Raw genomic sequence first — 22,174 nt, 5'->3', positions numbered from 1 at the left:
CCACACACACACACATGCAAATACATTCAGAATGCAAATTCCTAAGTATATTCTTTAACATTTTGACTACATAAAGATATTTTTTCAACTATTGTAATACCTAGTGGTTACTCTATGTCAGGTATATTTCTCATGCACATATTTTCCCTTGACTGCTACTGGTCTTTCTTTCTGTCTGTCTCCAATATTTTAGCAGTCACTAAAATCCAAAGAATAGCAAGGAGAGATAAAGTCTTCCTCAGTGATTAGTACAAGAAATAGAGGAAAACAATAGATGGTAAAGGACTAGGGACCTCTTCAAGAAAATTAGAGATACCAAGAGAACATTTCATGCAAAGATGGGCACAATAAAGGACAGAAATGGTATGGACCTAACAGAAGCAGAAGATATTAAGAAGAGGTGGCAAGAATACACAGAAAAACTGTATCTAAAAGATCTTCACAACCCAGATAATCACGATGGGGTGATCACTCACCTAGAGCCAGACATCCTGGAATGCGAAGTCAAGTGGGCCTTAAGAAGCATCACTATGACAAAGCTGGTGGAGTTGATGGAATTCCAGTTGAGGTATTTCAAATCCTGGAAGATGATGCTGTGAAAGTGCTGCACTCAATATGCCAGCAAATTTGGAAAACTCAGCAGTGGCCAGAGGACTGGAAAAAGTCAGTTTTCATCCCAATCCCAAAGAAAGGCAATGCCAAAGAATGCACAAACTACCACATAATTGCACTCATCTCATAATTGCACTTTTCACTAGTAAAGTGAAAGTGAGAGTGAAGTCACTCAGTCTTGTCTGACTGTTTGTGACCCCATAGACTCCACGCAAGAATACTATAGCCGGTTGCCATTTCCTTCTCCAGGAGATCTTCCCGACCAAGGGATGAACCCCAGTCTCCTGCATGCAGGCAGGCACTTACTGTCTGAGCTACCAGGAAAGTCCATTGGTAGGTTGGCATAAATCCTTGACAGGGTTTCTGCCATAAAACATATCAAGTCACCCCACAGAGTAGGGCTTCTCACTTGATTCGCTAGTAAAGTAATGCTCTAAATTCTCAAGCCAGGCTTCAGCAATATGTGAACCGTGAATTCCAGATGTTCAAGCTCGTTTTAGAAAAGGCAGAGGAACCAGAGATCACATTGACAACCTCTGTTGGATCATCAAAAAAGCAAGAGAGTTCCAAAAAATCATCTATTTCTGCTTTATTGGCCTATGCCAAAGCCTTTGACTTGTGGGACCACCAAAAACTGTGGACAATTCTGAAAGAGATGGGAAAACCAGACCTCCTGACCTGCCTTTTGAGAAACCTGTATGCAGGTCAGGAAGCAACAGTTAGAACTGGACATGCAACACCAGACTGGTTCCAAATCAGGAAAGGAGCACGTCAAGGCTGTATATTGTAACCCTGTTATTTAACTTATACACAGAGTACAATCATGAGAAATGCAGGGCTGGAGGGAGCACAAGCTGAAATCAAGATTGCCGGGAGAAATATCAATCACCTCAGATATGCAGATGACACCACCCCTATGGCAGAAAGAGAAGAAGAACTAAAGAGCCTCTTGATGAAAGTGAAAGAGGAGAGTGAAAAATTTGGCTTAAAACTGAACCATTCAGAAACTAAGCTCATGGCATCTGGTCCCATCACTTCATGGCAAATAGATGTGGAAACAGTGACAGACTTTATTTTTTTGGGCTCCAAAGTCACTTCAGATGGTAACTGCAGCCATGAAATTAAAAGATGTTTACTCCTTGGAAGAAAAGGTATGACCGAATATTAAAAAGCAGAGACATTACTTTGCCAGCAAAGGTCCATCTAGTTAAAGCTATGATTTTTGCCGTAGTCATGTATTTATGTGAGAGTTGGACTATAAAAAAAGCTGAGCGCCAAAGACTTTATGCTTTCGAATTGTGGTGTTGGAGAAGACTCTTGAGAGTCCCCTGGACTGCAAGGAGATCAATCCAGTCCATCCTAAAGGAGATCAGTCCTGCATATTCATTGGAAGGACTGAGGCTGAAGCTGAAACTCCAGTACTTTGGCCACCTGATGCGAAGAACTGACTCATTTTAAAAGACCCTGTTGCTGGGAAAGACTGAAGTTGGGAGGAGAAGGGGATGACAGAGGATGAGATGACTGGATGGCATCACTGACTCAATGGACATGAGTTTGAGTAAACTCTGGGAGTTGGTGATGGCCAGGGTGGCCTGGCATGCTGCAGTCCATGGAGTCACAAAGAGTTGGACACAACTGAGTGACTGAACTGAACTGAAAATCCAGTCAAAACTAAATAGATAAAGACTTCTGAGTGTTTTCTTAGTTATGACTGAGTGACCGAACTGAACTGACTGAACAACTCATAACAGACTTACCTTGCTACTGTAAACTGGAAAACTGGAAAAGTAGTTGTAATTACTCTTTAGACATGTGACAACAGGCGTCTCTGTGCTGGTATCTGTGATGGAAGGAAAACAAATCAGGTAAGTCTTATAATTGCCCAAGCTTTCATTTTGGTGGTCTAATCATGCCCTGCCACAAGAGGGGTTGCCCAAGCAAAGCACAACATTTCTACTAGTTGTACAAGAGATCAGAACACAGGGGGCTTAGTCACTTCAAATATGAGGAAGAGGACATGAGCTAGGTAGAGAAAGAGCTCCAGAAACATGAATACAGTCCTCTTTTTTCTTTGGCTAATACTGAACTGTGTATGTATAGGGTGAAGTTGCATGAGGCCAAGTTAATAAAAACTACTGCTGATTTGGAATCTGAACGATTCCCAGAACTCACAGAAAGCCTGGAGATGTCTGAAGTTGCATCACTCAGCTTACTGAAACCTGAAGGAAAATTAAGTACAGGCCCATGAAAAGTAATAGTTTAGGAGTAGTACTGCTGCTGCTGCTAAGTCGCTTCAGTCGTGCCCGACTCTGTGCAACCCCAGAGACGGCAGCCCACCAGGCTGCCCCGTCCCTGGGATTCTCCAGGCAAGAACACTGGAGTGGGTTGCCATTTCCTTCTCCAATGCATGAAAGTGAAAGTGAAAGTAAAGTCGCTCAGTTGTGTCCGACTCTTAGCGACCCTTTGGACTGTAGCCCACCAGGCTCCTCCATCCATGGGATTTTCTAGGCAAGAGTATTGGAGTGGGGCGCCATTGCCTTCTCCGAGGAGTAGTACTAAATTTGTCTAACTCTAAATTAAACCTGCTTTAACATGTCTTAGAAAGAAACTTCAAAAAGATTAAGCTTATATCAGATCAGATCAGTCTCTCAGTCATGTCCGACTCTTTGTGACCCCATGAATCGCAGCACACCAGGCCTCCCTGTCCATCACCAACTCCCGGAGTTCACTCAGACTCACGTCCATCGAGTCAGTGATGCCATCCAACCATCTCATCCTCTGTCCTCCCCTTCTCCTCCTGTCCCCAATCCCTCCCAGCATCAGAGTCTCTTCCAATGAGTCAACTCTTTGCATGAAGTGGCCAAAGTACTGGAGTTTCAGCTTTAGCATCATTCCTTCCAAATCCCAGGGCTGATCTCCTTCAGAATGGACTGGTTGGATCTCCTTGCAGTCCAAGGGACTCTCAAGAGTCTTCTCCAACACCACAGTTCAAAAGCATCAATTCTTCAGCGCTCAGCCTTCTTCACAGTCCAGCTCTGACATCCATACATGACCGCAGGTAAAACCATAGCCTTGACTAGACTAAACTTTGTTGGCAAAGTAATGTCTCTGCTTTTGAATATACTATCTAGGTTGGCCATAACTTTCCTTCCAAGGAGTAAGCGTCTTTTAATTTCATGGCTGCAGTCACTATCTGCAGTGATTTTGGAGCCCAGAAAAATAAAGTCTGACCCTGTTTCCACTCTTTCCCCATCTATTTCCCATGAAGTGATGGGACTGGATGCCATGATCTTGGTTTTCTGAATGTTGAGCTTTAAGCCAACTTTTTCACTCTCCACTTTCACTTTCATCAAGAGGACTTTGAGTTCCTCTTCACTTTCTGTCATAAGGGTGGTGTCATCTGCATATCTGAGGTTATTGATATTTCTCCCGGCAATCTTGATTCCAGCTTGCGTTTCTTCCAGTCCAGCGTTTCTCATGATGTACTCTGCATATAAGTTAAATAAACAGGGTGACAATATACAGCCTTGATGTACTCCTTTTCCTATTTGGAACCAGTCTGTTGTTCCATGTCCAGTTCTAACTGTTGCTTCCTGATCTGCATACAAATTTCTCAGGAGACAGATCAGGTGGTCTGGTATTCCCATCTCTTTCAGAATTTTCCACAGTTTATTGTGATCCACACAGTCAAAGGCTTTGGCATAGTCAATAAATTAGAAATAGATGTTTTTCTGGAACTCTCTTGCTTTTTTGATGATCCAGCAGACATTGGCAATTTGATCTCTGGTTCCTCTGCCTTTTCTAAAACCAGCTTCAACACCTGGAAGTTCACAGTTTACATACGTCTGAAGCCTGGCTTGGAGAATTTTGAGCATTACTTTACTAGTGTGTGAGATGAGTGCAATTGTGTGGTAGTTTGAGCATTCTTTGGCATTGCCTTTGTTTGGGATTGGAATGAAAATGGACCTTTTCCAGGCCTGTGGCCACTGCTGAGTGCCGGGAGCCGGCATATTGCATATTGAGTGAGGATCTGGAATAGCTCAACTAGAATTCTGTCACTGCCAGGGGCCAGCGTGAGGCACTCCGCCCATGGCAAAGGTCATGAGGAAGGAGGCTCGGCATAAGCAAAGGCGGGATCGAGCCTCAGAAGTCCCCCTGGAAATTCTCGAGCATCTACCCCCAAAACCAGAGTCTGCCTACTTTCTGCTTTGTGCTTTCACCTACACTTCTGACTTTATGGGGGCTGTCCCCCACTACCTCTCTCTGAAAAGAGAGTTAGCTTACAGCTCCAGTTAATAATTCCCAGGTGTGACAGTGTTTCAACCTACAAACTCCTTTGGAAGTCCTCTAGCCTGCCTGAATAGGTTTTTCCGGCCACATGTGATTGTTCAGAGCCTCCCAACTGTGAGAGGCAGGAGATGTTCTAAATTGTTTAAACAGATTCTTTTGAGTAGTTAAAAGATTGATTAGAAATTGTATTGGTGAAGGGTTTTTCACTTATTGAGCCAATGTTTGCTGCTAAGTCTCCATACTCCTTATCTACTGTGTCCTTGGCAGTGTATTGATCGATATAATGGGTGTATAGAAATGTAAAATGAAGCTTTGTCCAATGCTTTTTTGGAGGCTGGTGCGTGACTTTGGAATAATCACCTTTAGAGAAAAATAAGTTTCTTAAAATGTTAACAGGCCTCCGGGCCAGAAGATGATGTAAATCACCTGAACTTTTGCATATGATAAGTTTGAAAGCCTGGCTTCAATTAGAACCAGGAACTGCTGTCCTTGCATGACTCCACCCCTTCCCTCATTATCCTCTATGCACAACTTAAGGTATAAAACTACTTTGGAAAATAAAGTACGCCCCTTTTTTGTTCACCGAAATTTGGTCTCCCCATGTCGTTCTTTCTTTCACCTTCTGGCTGAATTTTTCCTCTGAGGCGGGGAAGCTCGTCAAGCCTACTAATTTTGCCTGGGCTTCTAAGATCCGACCGGGGAGGCCTTAGTGTCTCCTCTTCCTTCGGGAGAATGGGAGGACGCCTGCGGCCTTCGTAGGTGACGTTAATTCCCTGCTTTGGAATTTTATTCAGCCTCTTTTCCTCACTGAATTTTCCTACTGAGCTATCCTTATTTCAGCCGCTTTTCTCCACTGAATTTCCTCACTGAGCTATCCTCATTCTATTACTCTTTATATCCTTAATTAACGTTTAATTAAGCAGTTGTTTCCTGACCCTCGCCTATGCCGTCTCTCTTTCGAATACCCTGGATCAGCTGGGGCTGGACCCCGGCAGCTGAGTTTTCCAAATTTGCTGGCATATTGAGTGCAGCACTTTCACAGCATCATCTTTCAGGATTTGGAATAGCTCAACTGGAATTTTATCACCTCCACTAGCTTTGTTCGTAGTGATGCTTTCTAAGGCCCACGTGTCTTCACATTCCAAGATGTCTGGCTTAGGTGAGTCATCACACCATCGTGATTATCTGGGTCATGAAGATCTTTTTTTGTACAGTTCTTCTGTGTATTTTTGCCATCTCTTCTTAATATCTCTGCTTCTGTTAGGTCCATACCATTTCTGTCCTTTATCGAGTCCATCTTTGCATAAAATGTTCCTTTGGTATCTCTAATTTTCTTGAAGAGATCTCTAGTCTTTCCCATTCTGTTGTTTTCCTCTATTTCTTTGCATTGATTGCTGAAGAAGGCTGTCTTATCTCTTCTTGCTATTCTTTGGAACTCTGCATTCAGATGACCTAATGGCCATAAAATAAGCCATTACAATTTTTAAAGGAGAGCAGGATAATTTAGAAGCTCAACAATGTTATAGTCATAATGTTTCAAAATCAATAAAAATCAGTAGATAGTACAAAAAGCAAAAAAAAAAAAAAAAAATGCAAATCACAACCAGGGCAAAAGTCAGCCAGTAGAAACATACCAGAAATTATGCAAATATTGGAATTAGTCAACAAGAACTTAAAAAAGGCCTTATATACACACTCAAGAGTGTTAAGGAAAATAAGAACATAGCAGAGTGAAAAAAAAAAAAAAAAGGAAACTACAAAAGAAAACCAAATGGAACACGTAGAACTGAAAATGCTTTATATGAAAAGAAACTTTGGTAGATGACTTTAACAGATCAGTAGACATTATAGAAGAAATAAATAAAAAACTTGAATATTTGGTAAGAGAAAGTGCTGAAATAGAGAGAGATAGAAAGAGAGAGAGAGAGAGAAAGTGAGAGAAAGAGAGAGGGAGAGAAAAAGGGAGAGAGGATTCAAAAATAAATAGACTCAGTGCCTTGTGATACAATATCAAGTGGTCTAATGCAGTTCAACTGGACTCAGAGTGGCATAGGTTAGAGAAAATATTAGAATCAAAGATGGCTGAAAATTTCCAACTTTGAAGAAAACTATAAACCCGCAGGATAGGCTCAATGAACCTCAAGCTGACTAATACAAAGAAAACTGCATCAAGTTATCCCCATAATCAAATTGCTTAGAATCAGTGTTTTTTAAATAAATGTTATACCAACCAGATTATAAAGACAAATTTCACAGAGGACCAAAAATGAAGATTATTGTTGACTTCTTGTCATAAAGAATGCACACCAAAGGACAATGAAACAATATGTTTAAAATGTTGCAATAAAAACCTGTCTATCCAGAACTATATACAGAGAAAATATTCTTCTAAATTAAAGTGAAGTAAATTTTATTTTCTTTCAGAAAAGTAAGAGCTTAGAGAATTCATTGCCATCACATCTTCCCTTTAAGAAATGTTAAAGGAAAATGACACCAGATGGACACTTGAGTCTACAGAAAGGAATGAAGATTGTTGGGAATAGTAAATATGTGTTTAAATATAAAAAAGCTTGTTTTCTTCTTTTAAGTTGTTTAAAAAAGATAACAGCTTACAGTAATTTAAGCTTTCACTTTACCTATAGTTCCTAACTTTATGAAATGAATACATACTGCATAGAAAACCCTGAAAGTAAAACTACACATACTAAATTGGCCATTTTACAAACTGGCTATTCAGTGAATTAGCTTTCAGCAAACTGTCCAGTTGGTAAATTATTTTCAGTAACTGATTTTCAGGCAACTGGTGCAAATCATTTAAAAGACATAATCGGCATGATTTAATTATGATGGAGAGGAGGAAGCAAGCAGAAAAATGGTGCCATATTCTGATCAGGGTAATGCAGCAGGAGCCACTTTAGGGGGAAAATAATAAGTTTTCAGTGTGTTGAGTCGTAGGTCTCTATGGGGCATTCAGGTGGAGATGTGCAGTGGGTTGCTGGGTTATAGGTGTAAAATCCCACCTAGAAATATGGATTGGATTTTCAATTCATTCAGTGAGCAAGTGGATGAGATGGCTCAGAAAAATTGAGTAGGACAAGAGGAAAGAAGTTGAGGATCTGTTGTCATTAAAATTAAGGACAGGTGAATAAGGAACATTGAAGGAGAATGAAAATAAGTGGCCAGAAGTTGGAGGAAAGGTGGAGTTAAAGTGTCTTGAAAATGAAGTTGTCAGTGGTATCAAGTAAACAGGACATCAGAATATCCACTTGGTTTAAAACATCTGATGTAATTCATGAATGATATTGTGATACAGACAAATCAGTTTTAACTATTGCCATGCTGTAGAGAGGGGAACACCAGCAAAGAGAACGTAGCATCTTGTTCAAGGCAGTACAGCCAGGATTAGTTCAAGGCAGAACACTCAGTACAATTAGATTTGGCTTCTTCCACAGCAACACATCCCTTCTAGATGTGAGCTAGCCACCAGAATAAAGTTGTTGGGATTTTTGTTAGCATCTTTCTAAATTCCATATATATGCGTTAGTATACTGTATTGGTAACCCTGTGTACGAGATAGCAAAAGAGACACTGATGTATAGAACAATCTTATGGACTCTGTGGGAGAGGGAGAGGGTGGGAAGATTTGGGAGAATGGCATTGAAACATGTAAAATATCATGTATGAAACGAGTTGCCAGTCCAGGTTCGATGCACGATACTGGATGATTGGGGATGGTGCACTGGGACGACCCAGAGGGATGGTATGGGGAGGGAGGAGGGAGGAGGGTTCAGGATGGGGAACACATGTATACCTGTGGTGGATTCATTTTGATATTTGGCAAAACTAATACAATTATGTAAAGTTAAAAAAAAAGTTGTTGGGAAAAGACTTTGTAAAGTTCTGAAACACTTTTTAGAGAAAAAGTGTGGCTTTCATTTTCAGTAAAGGTCTCATTGGAAAAGACTCTGATGCTGGGAGGGATGGCAGGAGGAGAAGGGGACAACAGAGGATGAGATGGCTGGATGGCATCACTGACTCGATGGACGTGAGTCTGAGTGAACTCCGGGAGTTGGTGATAGACAGGGAGTCCTGGCGTGCTGCGATTCATGGGTCGAAAAGAGCAGGAGACGACTGAGCAACTGAACTGAACTGAACTGAAAGGTCTATAAATTGCGTTTAATCCCTTCAATCTTTGTTTTCTATTTGTCTAATACTTCTGGTTTTAGAAACACTTTTTCTTGTCCATGGAGATGTTTATTGTGTTAAGAATCATCTCCCTGTTCTAGCATATTAAGCCACACACTTTGGACTTGAGATGATGTTAGTTTATTCCCTTGTTAATCCCCTTTTTATGTCAATTCACCTCATAATCTTGATTTATCTTTCATCCTTGGGAAATTGTAGATTTTATCGCATTGTACAGACAGATTTTCTTTTTAAAATAGTACATTTGTTCTTGAAATGTAAAGCTTAAGATAAAAATTTGTTTTGAAGACCTTTGAGGTGTTACTTGTAACAAAGATGAGCCCTGAAAAAGCTCCATAACCAAATTCTTTCATTATTTCTGTGGTAAGTCTCTTTTTAAAATTTTTAATTGAAGGATAATTGCTTTACAATGCTGTGTTAATTCCTGCTATACAACAACATGAATCAGCCATATGTATACATATATCCCCTCCCAATGCGTTCCCTCCCACATCCCCCATCGACCCCTCTAGGTCACCACAGAGCACTGAGCTGAGCCCTTTGTGCTCTACAGGAGCCTCCCACTAGCTGTCTGCTTACACACAGTAGTGTACACATGTCAGTCCCACTCTCTCAGTTCATCCCACCCACTCCTTCCCTCACTGTTCAACAAGTCCACACTCTACATCTGCATCTATTCTTGCCCTGCAGATAGGTTCATCAGTACCATTTTTCTAGATTCCATATATACATATGCATTACTATAGTATATATATTTTCTCTTTTTGGCTTACCTCACTCTGTTTGGCAGACTCTAGGTTCATCCAGATCACTACAACTGACACAATTTTGTTTCTTTTATAGCTGAGTGATTGGCATCTGGTCCCATCACTTCATGACAAATAGGTGGAGAAACAATGGAAACAGTGACAGACTTTTTTTCCTTGAGCTCCCAAAATCACTGAGATGGTGACTGCAGCCTTGAAATTAAAAGACACTTGCTCCTTGGAAGAAAAACTATGACAACCATAGACAGTATATTAAAAAGCAGAGACATTACTTTGCCAACAAAGGTCCATCTAGTCAAAGCTATGGTTTTTCCTGTAGTCATGTATAGGTGTCAGAGCTGGACCATAAAGAAGACTGAGAGGTGAAGGATTGATGCTTCTGAATTGTGGTGTTGGAGAAGACTCTTGAGAGTCCGTTGGACAGCAAGGAGATCAAGCCAGTCAATCCTAAAGGAAATCAACGCTGGGACTACTGGGTCATAGGATAGTTTTATTCCTAGTTTCTTAAGGAATCGCCATAATGTCCTTCATAGTGATTGTATCAATTTCAATATATAGTTTCTCCCACAAGCACCTCAACTTTGAAAATCTCACCTACAGTCATGCATCATCTGACATCATTCAGTAAAAACATCAAAACTAGTGCATCGAGGCTTTAATCTAATGAAAATTTTGACAAGGCAGAAGTTTATGTTCAGAAGTAGAAGACACAATAGAGAAAAGCAAACTAAAGAGGAAAATCAAATTTGGATGTATCCCTGGATTGGGAATCTGATCTATGAGGATTCAGCCTCAGAACTCGAGAAGCTAGAAAGTCAATAGAGAGGAGCACTCGATTACAAGTGGGTGGAAGGTAGGGACAGACAAAGGGAGTTTTAGTTGAGAGAAAAGCTGCTTCTGACAGATGCTGAGACGAAGTGCTTGATAGAGAACCTTTGCTACCACTAGACTTACAGCCTATGGGAAGATAAGGGCATAGAATCACAGAAATCTTCTTTCTTGTTTGCTGGACACTGCAGTTATTCCCAGAATGGATGAAATATGAATACACTATTGAATGAAAGTGAAAAGTGAAAGTGTTAGTTGCACAGTTTTGTCTGACTCTTTGCAACTGCAGGGATTGTAGCCCATTAGGCTCCTCTGTCCATGGGATCACCAGGTGGGAGTATTGGAGTGGGTTGCCATTTCCTTCTCCAGGACATTTTCCTGATCCAGGGATTGAACCTGGTTTTCCTGCATTACAGGCGGACTCTTTACTGTCTGAGCCACCTGGGAAGCATATCTTACTCTAAATTATAATAGATAGCTCTTAGTGTTAATTGTTTCTTGACATAATTCTTGTTTTTATTAAAGTCATTTCATATTTATTTGTTACTTTCCCCCAAATTGCCAGATTTCAGAAGGCAGGGACCTTGCTTTAAGGATTCCAGTGACCCTCAACAAGAGGAAGTTTAATCTAGTGATTATATATAGGGGCTTAAATTTACACAGACCCAGGCATGTGGGCTCTGAAATACATTGTCTCTGTGAGCAACTTACCTTAATAACGAATATCATTATTATGAAAATAGAATATATGTGCATGATGTTTTCAATCTTGGCAGCCAGAAAGTGTAAAGGGTCTTTGTCAGGCACAGTAATGGATATTCCAGAAATGGTAATAACAGTCATTTTTTCAATGATTTTTTTTCTTTATTATACCAGATAACTGTTTGTTGAAAGAAACTGTCTCTAAAAACCAAAGCAATACTTCAACATAATAAAAGCTATATGACAAACCCAAAGCAAACATTATCCTTAATGGTGAAAAATTGAAAGCATTTCCCCTAAAGTCAGGACCAAGACAAGGGTGCCCACTCTCACCACTACTTTTCAACATAGTTTTGGAAGTTTTGGCCACAGCAATCAGAGCAGAAAAAGAAATAAAAGGAATCCAAATTGGAAAAGAAGAAGTAAAACTCACTGTTTGCAGATGACATGATCCTCTACATAGAAAACCCTAAAGACTCCACCAGAAAATTACTAGAGCTAATCAAAGAATATAGTAAAGTTGCAGGATATAAAATCAACACCCAGAAATCCTTTGCATTCCTGTATACCAATAATGAGAAAATAGAAAGAAAAATAAAGGAAACAATTCCATTCACCATTGCAACGGAAAGAAGAAAATACTTAGGAATATATCTACCTAAAGAAACTAAAGACCTATATATAGAAAACTATAAAACACTGGTTAAAGAAATCAAAGAGGACACTAATAGATGGAGAAATATACCATGTTCATGGATTGGATGAATCAATATAGTGAAAATGAGTATACTACCCAAAGCAATCTATAGATTCAATGCAATCCCTATCAAGCTACCAGCAGTATTTTTCACAGAGCTAGAACAAATAATTCACAATTTGTATGGAAATACAAAAAACCTCGAATAGCCAAAGCAATCTTGAGAAAGAAGAATGGAACTGGAGGAATCAACCTGCCTGACTTCAGGCTCTACTACAAAGCCACAGTCATCAAGACTGTATGGTACTGGCACAAAGACAGAAATATAGATCAATGGAACAAAATAGAAATCCCAGAGATAAATCCACACACCTATGGACACCATATCTTCGACAAAAGAGCAAGAATATACAATGGAGAAAAGACAATCTCTTTAACAAGTGGTGCTGGGAAAATTGGTCAACCACTTGTAAAAGAATGAAACTAGAACACTTTCTAACACCATACACAAAAATAAACTCAAAATGGATTAAAGATCTAAACATAAGACCAGAAACTATAAAAATCTTAGAGGAGAACATAGGCAAAACACTCTCCGACATACATCACAGCAGGATCCTCTATGACGCACCTCCCAGAATATTGGAAAAAAAGCAAAAATAAACAAATGGGATCTAATTAAACTTAAAAGCTTCTGCACAACAAAAGAAACTCTAAGCAAGGTGAAAGGACTGCCTTCAGAATGGGAGAAAATAATAGCAAATGAAGCAACTGACAAACAACTAATCTCAAAAATATACAAGCAACTCCTACAGCTCAATCCCAGAAAAATAAACAACCCAATCAAAAAATGGGCCAAAGAACTAAATAGACATTTCTCCAAAGAAGACATACAGATGGCTAACAAACACATGAAAAGATGCTCAACATCACTCATTATCAGAGAAATGCAATTCAAAACCACAATGAGGTACCATTTCATGCCAGTCAGAATGGTTGTGATCCAAAAGTCTACAAGCAATAAATGCTGGAGAGGGTGTGGAGAAAAGGGAACCCTATTACACTGTTGGTGGGAATGCAAACTGGTACAGCCACTATGGTGAACAGTGTGGAGATTCCTTAGAAAACTGGAAATAGAACTGCCATATGACCCAGCAATCCCACTGCTGGGCATACACACTGAGGAAACCAGAATTGAAAGAGACACGTGTACCCCAATGTTCATGGCAGCACTGTTTATAATAGCCAGGACATGGAAGCAACCTAGATGTCCATCAGCAGATGAATGGATGAGAAAGCTGTGGTACATATACACAATGGAGTATTACTCAGCCATTAAAAAGAAGACATTTGAATCAGTTCTAATGAGGTGGATGACACTGGAGCCTATTATACAGAGTGAAGTAAGCCAGAAAGAAAAACACCAATACAGTATACTAACGCATATATATGGAATTTAGAAAGATGGTAATGACAACCCTGTATGCGAGACAACAAAAGAGACACAGATGTATAGAAATCTTTTGGACTCTGTGGGAGAGGTGGGGGGGGGGACGATTTGGGAGAATGGCATTAAAACATGTATATCATAAAAAAATGAAGAAACAACAACAACAACAAAAAAAAATAAAAACCAAAGCAAGTAATATCAAGGGTATAAACAAACATTTCTATCCCTGGGAAAGTAATCTCTCAGGAAATGGTCTTGAGGGAGTCTCTGAATAATGAAATCACTGAGATCTACAATCCTGATAAAACTCCCCGTTCTCCTGTTATCCACTAGTCAGGAAAAGGCACAGCCTCATTCCTTGTAGCTGGAGGGGTTTTGAGTAAACCAATAATCGGAAATATGCTCTTCATAGCAGAATGAGATACAAGATAAATCAGAGATTCTGATTCTTAAGACCAGATTGTGAGGAGAGAGTTCTGAGCTCAAAGCAGCCATCTTCAATTCACTATGGTCATTTTCTTTCCCAGGACAATTGTGGACAAGAGACAGTGGAGTATGGCCCTACAGCTCTAAACTAAAGGAAGGTGAGTACGTGATTGGCCCTGGTCAGTCATATAACACGGTGGTTACCAGTGCAAACTGTTAGAGTCAGACTGCCCAAGTTCACCTTCTGGCAGCTGCTCAGTAGTTTTAGGGCTGAGTTTTGGGTAAGTTACTTAACTCAGCTTTCTCATCTGCAAAATGTGGATAATAGTATTGTCACATAGCTCTTAGTACACAGCCTCACATAGTAGCCACTTAAGTAAGTGCTAGCTTGAAACAATTATCATTAACTCTAAAGCCACTAGAGACAGGAGATCCTGGAAAAATAATGGATCTCCTTCTTTGTTTGTCAACAATGACCCAGAGGTGGGAGCTCTGAGAAGTCACAGTGTCTTCTGACAGCCAAGGGAAAGTCCCCAGTGTCAAACAGAAGTAGAAGAGACAGGGCACAGAAAATGGACTGACGTAAAGACCTAAAAAAATCTCTTATTTTTGAATGAACTGGAAGATGAATATATGTCTGCTTCTTGTAGAAGTGCCAGCGGTCACTCTGGAGGCAAAGTCTAGCCTCTTTATTGTTCACTGGAAGCTCAAGTCACTTAGCTATTAAAGTAGATCCATAGCAAACGGTAAAATCCTTCCTTCCACACGAAATCTCAAATGTCTTGGTGGATTTCATTCTCCAGAATTGGAGGTGGGTACTGGGAGGGTGGTAGTGGTGTTTCTTTCAAAATGGTTCTCTTTTCTTTCCCCCATGGACTGGATTTTCTCCAGGGGAGAATGGCAGCTGAGAACTCTTCGGTGACAGAATTCATCCTTGCAGGCTTAACAGACGAGCCAGGACTGCAGATCCCCCTCTTCCTCCTATTTCTAGGTTTCTATGTGGTCACTGTAATGGGGAACCTGGGCTTGATAATGGTGATTGGGTTGAACTCGCGCCTGCACACCCCCATGTACTTCTTCCTCTTCAACTTCTCCTTAATAGACTTCTGTTACTCCACTACCATCACTCCCAAAATGCTGATGAGTTTTGTCTCAAAGAAGAACATCATCTTGCATGCAGGGTGTTTGACTCAACTGTTTTTCTTCTGCTTCTTTGTCATCTCTGAGTCCTTCATCCTGTCAGCGATGGCGTATGACCGCTATGTGGCCATCTGTAAGCCACTGGTGTACACAGTCAGCATGTCTCCTAAGGTCTGTTTACTGCTTTTGTTGGGTGTGTATGTGATGGGGTTCTCAGGGGCCATGGCCCACACAGGAAGCATAGCAAGTCTGATCTTCTGTGCTGACAACCTCATCAATCATTTCTTGTGTGATATCCCTCCTCTGCTTGAGCTGGCTTGCAACAGCTCTTCTGTGCACGAACTGGTGGTCTTCATAGTTGTGACCACTGTTATTGGAATGGTCACTGTCACCATCTCCATCTCTTATGCTCTAATCCTTTCCAGCATTCTCCGCATTCACTCCACTGAGGGCAGGTCCAAAGCTTTCAGTACATGCAGCTCCCACATAATTGTGGTTTTCCTTTTCTTTGGTTCTGGGGCTTTTGTGTATCTCAAACTACCTTCCGTTTTGCCCCTTGACCAAGGGAAAGTGTCGTCCCTGTTCTATACCATTGTGGTGCCCATGTTAAATCCACTGATATATAGTTTGAGGAATAAAGATGTCAAAGCTGCCCTGAGGAAAACCTTGCGAAAAAATAATTTCTTAAGAAAGGAGTAGTATTTGAAGAAGTAGATAAAATGTTTTATTTATTAGCTTGTGTGTTTTCAACGAAGGGTGTAAGTTTCATTTTTTCCCCTCTCTTGTACAGAAAGTTTTAAGTCTTTGTGTCTGGATGTGCAACTAACACTTTCACTTTGGGCTTTCCAGGTGGCACTAGTGGTAAAGAACACAACTGCCAATGCAGGAGACATAAGAGATGCATTAGATCACCCGGAGGAGGGCATGGCAACCCACTTCAGTATTCCTTTTAAAAAACTTAATCTATTTATTTTAATTGGAGGCTAATTACTTTACAATATTATGGTGGGTTTTTGCCATACATTGACATGAATCAGCCACGGGTGTACATGTGTCCCCCCATCTTGATCCCCCCTCCCACCTCCCTCCCCATCCCATCCCTCTGTGTTGTCCCAGTACACCAACTTTGAGTGCCATGTTTCATGCATTGTACTTGGACTTGTCATCTATTTCACATATGGTAATATACATGCATCAATGCTATTTTCTCAAATATTCCCACCCTCACCTCCTAGAGCCCAAAAGTCTGTTCTTTATATCTGTGTCCCTTTTGCTGTCTCACATGCAGGGTCATTTTTACCATGTTTCTAAATTCCACATATATGCATTAATATATTGTATTGGTGTTTTTCTTTCTGACTTACTTCATCCTGTATAATAAGCTTCAATTTCATCCACCTCATTAGAACTGACTCAAATGTGCTTTTTTTTTTTTTAAAGGCTGAGTAACACTCCATTGTGTATATGTACCACAGGTTTCTTATCCATTCATCTGCTGATGGATATCTAGGTTGCTTCCATGTCCTAGCTATTGTAAACAGTTTTGCAATGAACATTGGGGGTACATGTGTCTCTTTCAATTCTGATTTCCTTGGTGTGTATGCCCAGCAGTAGGATTGCTGGGTCATAAGGCAGTTCTATTTGCAGTTTTTTAAGAAATCGCCACACTGTTCTCCGTAGTGGATGTACTAGTTTGCATTCCAACCAACAGTGTAAGAGGGTTCCCTTTTCTCCACACCTACTCCAGCATTTATTGTTTGTAGACTTTTTGATAGCATCCATTCTGACTGGTATTAGATAGTACTTCATTGTGGTTTTGATTTGCATTTCTCTGATAATGCCCACTCCAGTATTCTTGCCTAGAGAATCCCATGGACAGAGGAGCCTGCTGGGTTACAGACAATGGGGTTGCAAAGAATTGGACATGACCGAAGTGAGTGAGCACTGAGTGTTTGGTTCAGATGTATTTCCCCTGCCCCTTGATCCACCCTGAATATTGTAATATTATTTTATGCATATGCTCTACAATCATAAATAATTTAATCTTGAATGGGTCTTATAAACCATTTAATCTAGTCTCCTCATTTAAGAGACTTGGAGACTTGGAAATATTACATATGTTTTCCAGGGCCACAGAACTGGTGCCACAGCTGGGACTGGAATCCAGGCCTTGAATTTGAATCTGCTTCGTTTTCCTCTGTGCCCTGTGTTCTTGCGTCATTTCCTTGTTGCCCTTGCAGATTTCATTTTGAAAGTATGATATATCAGTATATTAAAATCTGACTGTAGTTACAGTTATTTAATAAAAGTTCTCAGTATATAAGTTTTGAATATTACATTTCTTCACAAGAGTAGGAGACAAATGTTTGCTAAACTTGATCCTGGCCAACTGACAACAGAATTGTGTTAAAAATGTGGTGTGTGGGTATCAAGTGTGGAGGTCCAAGATAGCAGGTGAAGCATGGTAACTCCTATGGCTATGTGTAGAAGCTGAGGGACCCAGGCTAGTGAATTAGAACTTCTGTTAGTTAAAGGATTATAAAGATGCTTGATTGGAATATTTCCAACATTATTTCAAGACTAAGAGAGTCAGAATTTAGAGTTATTTAAGGGTTAGTAGAGAAGACTCTCAGAGAAGACAGTGGCACCCACTCCAGTACTCTTGCCTGGAAAATCCCATGGATGGAGGGGCCTGGTAGGCTGCAGTCCATGGGGTCGCTGAGGGTCTGACACGACTGAGCGACTTCACTTTCACTTTTCACTTTCATGCATTGGAGAAGGAAATGGCAACCCACTCCAGTGTTCTTGCTTGGAGAATCCCAGGGACGGGGGAGCCTGGTGGGCTGCCGTCTATGCCGTTGCACAGAGTCGGACACGACTGAAGTGACTTAGCAGCAGCAGCAGCAGAGAAGACTCTACTACACATGATCATCACCAGATGATCAACACCGAAATCAGATTGATTATATCCTTTTCAGCCAAAGATGGAGAAGCTCTATATAGTCAGCAAAAACAAGACCGGGAGCTGAGTGGCTCAGATCATGAACTCCTTATTGCCAATTTCAGACTTAAATTGAAGAAAGTAGGGAAAACCACTAGACTCTTCAGGTATGACCTAAATCAAATCCCTTATGATTATACAGTGGAAGTGAGAAATAGATTTAAGGGACTATATATGATAGATAGAGTGCCTAATGAACTATGGACGGAGGTTCATGACATTGTACAGGAGACAGGGATCAAGACCATCCCCATGGAAAAGAAATGCAAAAAAGCAAAATGGCTGCCTGGGAGGCCTTATAAATAGCTGTGAAAAGAAGAGAAGCAAAAAGCAAAGGAGAAAAGGAAAGATATAAGCATCTGAATGCAGAGTTCCAAACAATAGCATGGAGGGATAACGAAGCCTTTCTCAGTGATCAATGCAAAGAAAGAGAGGAAAACAACAGAATGGGAAAGACTAGAGATCTCGTCAAGAAAATTAGAGATACAAGGGAACATTTCATGTAAAGATGGGCTCGATAAAGGACAGAAATGGTATGGACCTAAAGAAGCAGAAGATATTAAGAAGAGGTGGCAAGAATACACAGAAGAACTGTACAAAAAAGAGCTTCATGACCAAGATAATCACGATGGTGTGATCACTCACCTAGAGACAGACATCCTGGAATGTGAAGTCAAGTGGGCCTTAGGAAGCATCACTACGAACAAAGCTAGTGGAGGTGGTGGAATTCCAGGTGAGCTTTTTCAAATCCTGAAAGATGACACTGTGAAAGGGCTGCACTCAATATGGCAGCAAATTTGGAAAACTCAGCAGTGGCCACAGGCCTGGAAAAGGTCAGTTTTCATTCCAATCCCAAAGAAAAGCAATGCCAAAGAATGCTCAAACTACCGCACAATTGCACTCATCTCACACGCTAGTCAAGTAATGCTCAAAATTCTCCAAGCCAGGCTTCAGCAGTACGTGAACTGTGAACTTCCAGATGTTGAAGCTGGTTTTAGAAAAGGCAGAGGAACCAGAGATCAAATTGCCAACATCTGCTGGATCATCAAAAAGTAAGAGAGTTCTGCCATTCTGAAAAGACAGCCTTCAGAATGGGAGAAAATAATAGCAAATGAAGCAACTGACAAACAACTAATCTCAAAATATACAAGCAACTCCTACAGCTCAACTCCAGAAATATAAATGACCCAATCAAAAAATGGGCCAAAGAATTAAATAGACATTTCTCCAAGGAAGACATACAGATGGCTAACAAACACATGAAAAGATGCTCAACATCACTCATTATCAGAGAAATGCAAATCAAAACCACTATGAGGTACCATTTCACACCAGTCAGAATGGCTGTGATCCAAAAGTCTACAGGTAATAAATGCTGGAGAGGGTGTGGAGAAAAGGGAACCCTCTTGCACTGCTGGTGGGAATGCAAACTGGTACAGCCACTATGGAGAACAGTGTGGAGATGCCTTAGGGGACTGGAAATAGAACTGCCTTATGATCCAGCAATCCCACTGCTGGGCATACACACTGAGGAAACCAGAAGGGAAAGAGACACGTGTACCCCAATGTTCATCGCAGCACTGTTTATAATAGCCAGGACATGGGAGCAACCTAGATGTCCATTAGCAGATGAATGGATAAGAAAGCAGTGATACATATACACAATGGAGTATTACTCAGCCATTAAAAAGAAGACATTTGAATCAGTTCTAATGAGGTGGATGAAACTGGAGCCTATTATACAGAGTGAAGTAAGCCAGAAAGAAAAACACCAATACAGTATACTAACGCATATATATGGAATTTAGAAAGATGGTAACAATAACCCTGTGTACGAGACAGCAAAAGAGACACTGATGTATAGAACAGTCTTATGGACTCTGTGGGAGAGGGAAAGGGTGAGAAGATTTGGAAGAATGGCATTGAAACATGTAAAATATCATGTATGAAACGAGTTGCCAGTCCAGGTTCGATGCATGATACTGGATGCTTGGGGCTAGTGCACTGGGACGACCCAGAGGGATGGTATGGGGAGGGAGGAGGGAGGAGGGTTCAGGATGGGGAACACATGTATAGCTGTGGCGGATGCATTATGATATTTGGCATAACTAATACAATTTTGTAAAGTTTAAAAATAAAATAAAATAAAAAAATGTAAATTCCACCAATAGAATTAAAAAAAAAAAAAAGCAAGAGAGTTCCAGAAAAACATCTATTTCTGCTTTATTGACTATGCCAAAGCCTTTGACTGTGTGGATCACAATAAACTCTGGAAAATTCTTGAAGAGATGGGAATGTGAGACCACCTGACCTGCCTCTTGAGAAACCTGTATACAGGTCAGGAAGCAACAGTTAGAACTGGACATGGAACACCAGACTGGTTCCAAATAGCAAAAGGTGTATGTCAAGGCTGTATATTGTCACCATGCTTATTTAACTTCTATGCAGAGTACATCATGAGAAATGCTGGGCTGGAAGAAGCACAAGCTGGAATCAAAATTGCTGGGAGAAACATCAGTCATCTCAGATATGCAGATGACACCACCCTATGGCAGAAAGTGAAGAGGAACTAAAAAGCCTTTTGATGAAAGTGAAAGAGGAGAGTGAAAAAGTTGGCTTAAAGCTTAACATTCATAAAACGAAGATCATGGCATCTGGTCCCATCACTTCATGGGAAATAGATGGGGAAACAGTGGAAACAGCGTCAGACTATTTTTGGGGGGCTCCAAATCACTGCAGATTGTGACTGCAGCTATGAAATTAAAAGACGCTTAGTCCTTGGAAGGAAAGTTATGACCAACCAAGATAGCATATTCAAAAGCAGAGACATTACTTTGCCAACAAAGGTCCATCTAGTCAAGGCTCTGGTTTTTCCAGTGGTCATGTATGGATGTGAGAGTTGGACTGTGAAGAAAACTGAACACCAAAGAATTGATGCTTTTGAACTGTGGTGTTGGAGAAGACTCTTGAGAGTCCCTTGGACTGCAAGGAGATCCAACCAGTCCATTCTAAAGGAGATCAGTCCTGGGTGTTCATTGGAAGGACTGATGCTGAAGCTGAAATTCCAGTACTTTGGCCACCTCATGCAAAGAGTTGACTCATTGGAAAAGACCCTGATGCTGGGAGGGATTAGGGGCAGGAGGAGAAGGGGATGACAGAGGATGAGATAGCTGGATGGTATCACAGACTCGATGGACATGAGTTTGGGTGAACTCCTGGAGTTGGTGATGGAAAGGGAGACCTGGTTGTCTGCAATTCATGTGACGAAGAGTCCGAGACGACTGAGTGACTGAAGTGCACTGAACTGAAGGGTTAGTTTGGGTATTTAGCTGTGATGGAAAAGTCTGTGGCTTGGGATAGACTACTTAAGAGTCTGTAAGTTGTAATATAGGAGTAAATAGTTTGTGGATTTAATTAGTTATGGAAGTACTAATCAACTAATTATTAGAAGAGGTCATTTCCAGAGGATTAAGGCACTATAGATTGTGCAGATCTTCTCATGCAGTCATGTATGGGAAAGAGATAATTCATTTTGACTGTTTTACACACCTAGAACACTGGGTAAAGTGTTATAAAATATATCAGAACACCTGGGTCTCAATGATTAATTAGTAATAAGGGAAAGTTCTTTGGGAAAGTATTAACATGTTAAATGCTGATGAGGCATTTTGTCATATGAGCTTTTCTTTGGGAAGGTTCTCTTCCTTTGGGAAAAAGGGAACTTTGAATGTGTGGTTAGTTTGCCCTTTAGATCAAAGTTATAAAACTGAGAGTGCTGGGGGAAGGTTTTGCTTTACTCTGTATGCAACAGGGAATGAGAATTGAATTCATGAGACCTTTTGAATGTGTGGTTTATGTGGCTGGTGAATGAGGTGACTAAGACCCTTTCAAAAGGTTGCAGAGGAAGCATCAATTTGTGAGCCTGTAATGGAGTTGGTTGGTAGTAATCTGGTAAGCTCAGTTGATAGTTGTGTGATTTTGAGAAAATTACTTAATGTCTTTAAATATTAATTTCTCTGTTTTTAAAAGTGAGATAATGGTCTTGACTTCATGAG

The 22,174-nt window shown here is 40.6% G+C and overlaps 1 protein-coding gene across 1 annotated transcript; it reads left to right on the top strand.

The window, feature by feature from the left end:
• Positions 1-14,875: 14,875 nt before the first annotated feature.
• Positions 14,876-15,817, top strand: LOC112582696 (olfactory receptor 145-like). Its single transcript, XM_025277586.3, has one exon. The coding sequence runs from the start codon at positions 14,876-14,878 to the stop codon at positions 15,815-15,817; it is 942 nt and encodes a 313-aa protein (XP_025133371.3).
• The last annotated feature ends 6,357 nt before the right edge of the window (positions 15,818-22,174 follow it).

Source organism: Bubalus bubalis, chromosome 5 (genome assembly GCF_019923935.1).
Source record: "Bubalus bubalis isolate 160015118507 breed Murrah chromosome 5, NDDB_SH_1, whole genome shotgun sequence".
Classification (NCBI taxonomy): domain Eukaryota; kingdom Metazoa; phylum Chordata; class Mammalia; order Artiodactyla; family Bovidae; genus Bubalus; species Bubalus bubalis.
This window is presented reverse-complemented; position numbering and strand designations above follow the sequence as displayed.

Bases quoted from the DNA above. Each gene is read 5' to 3' on its own strand.
- LOC112582696 (XM_025277586.3), top strand. From the start codon at position 14,876: ATGGCAGCTGAGAACTCTTCGGTGACAGAATTCATCCTTGCAGGCTTA.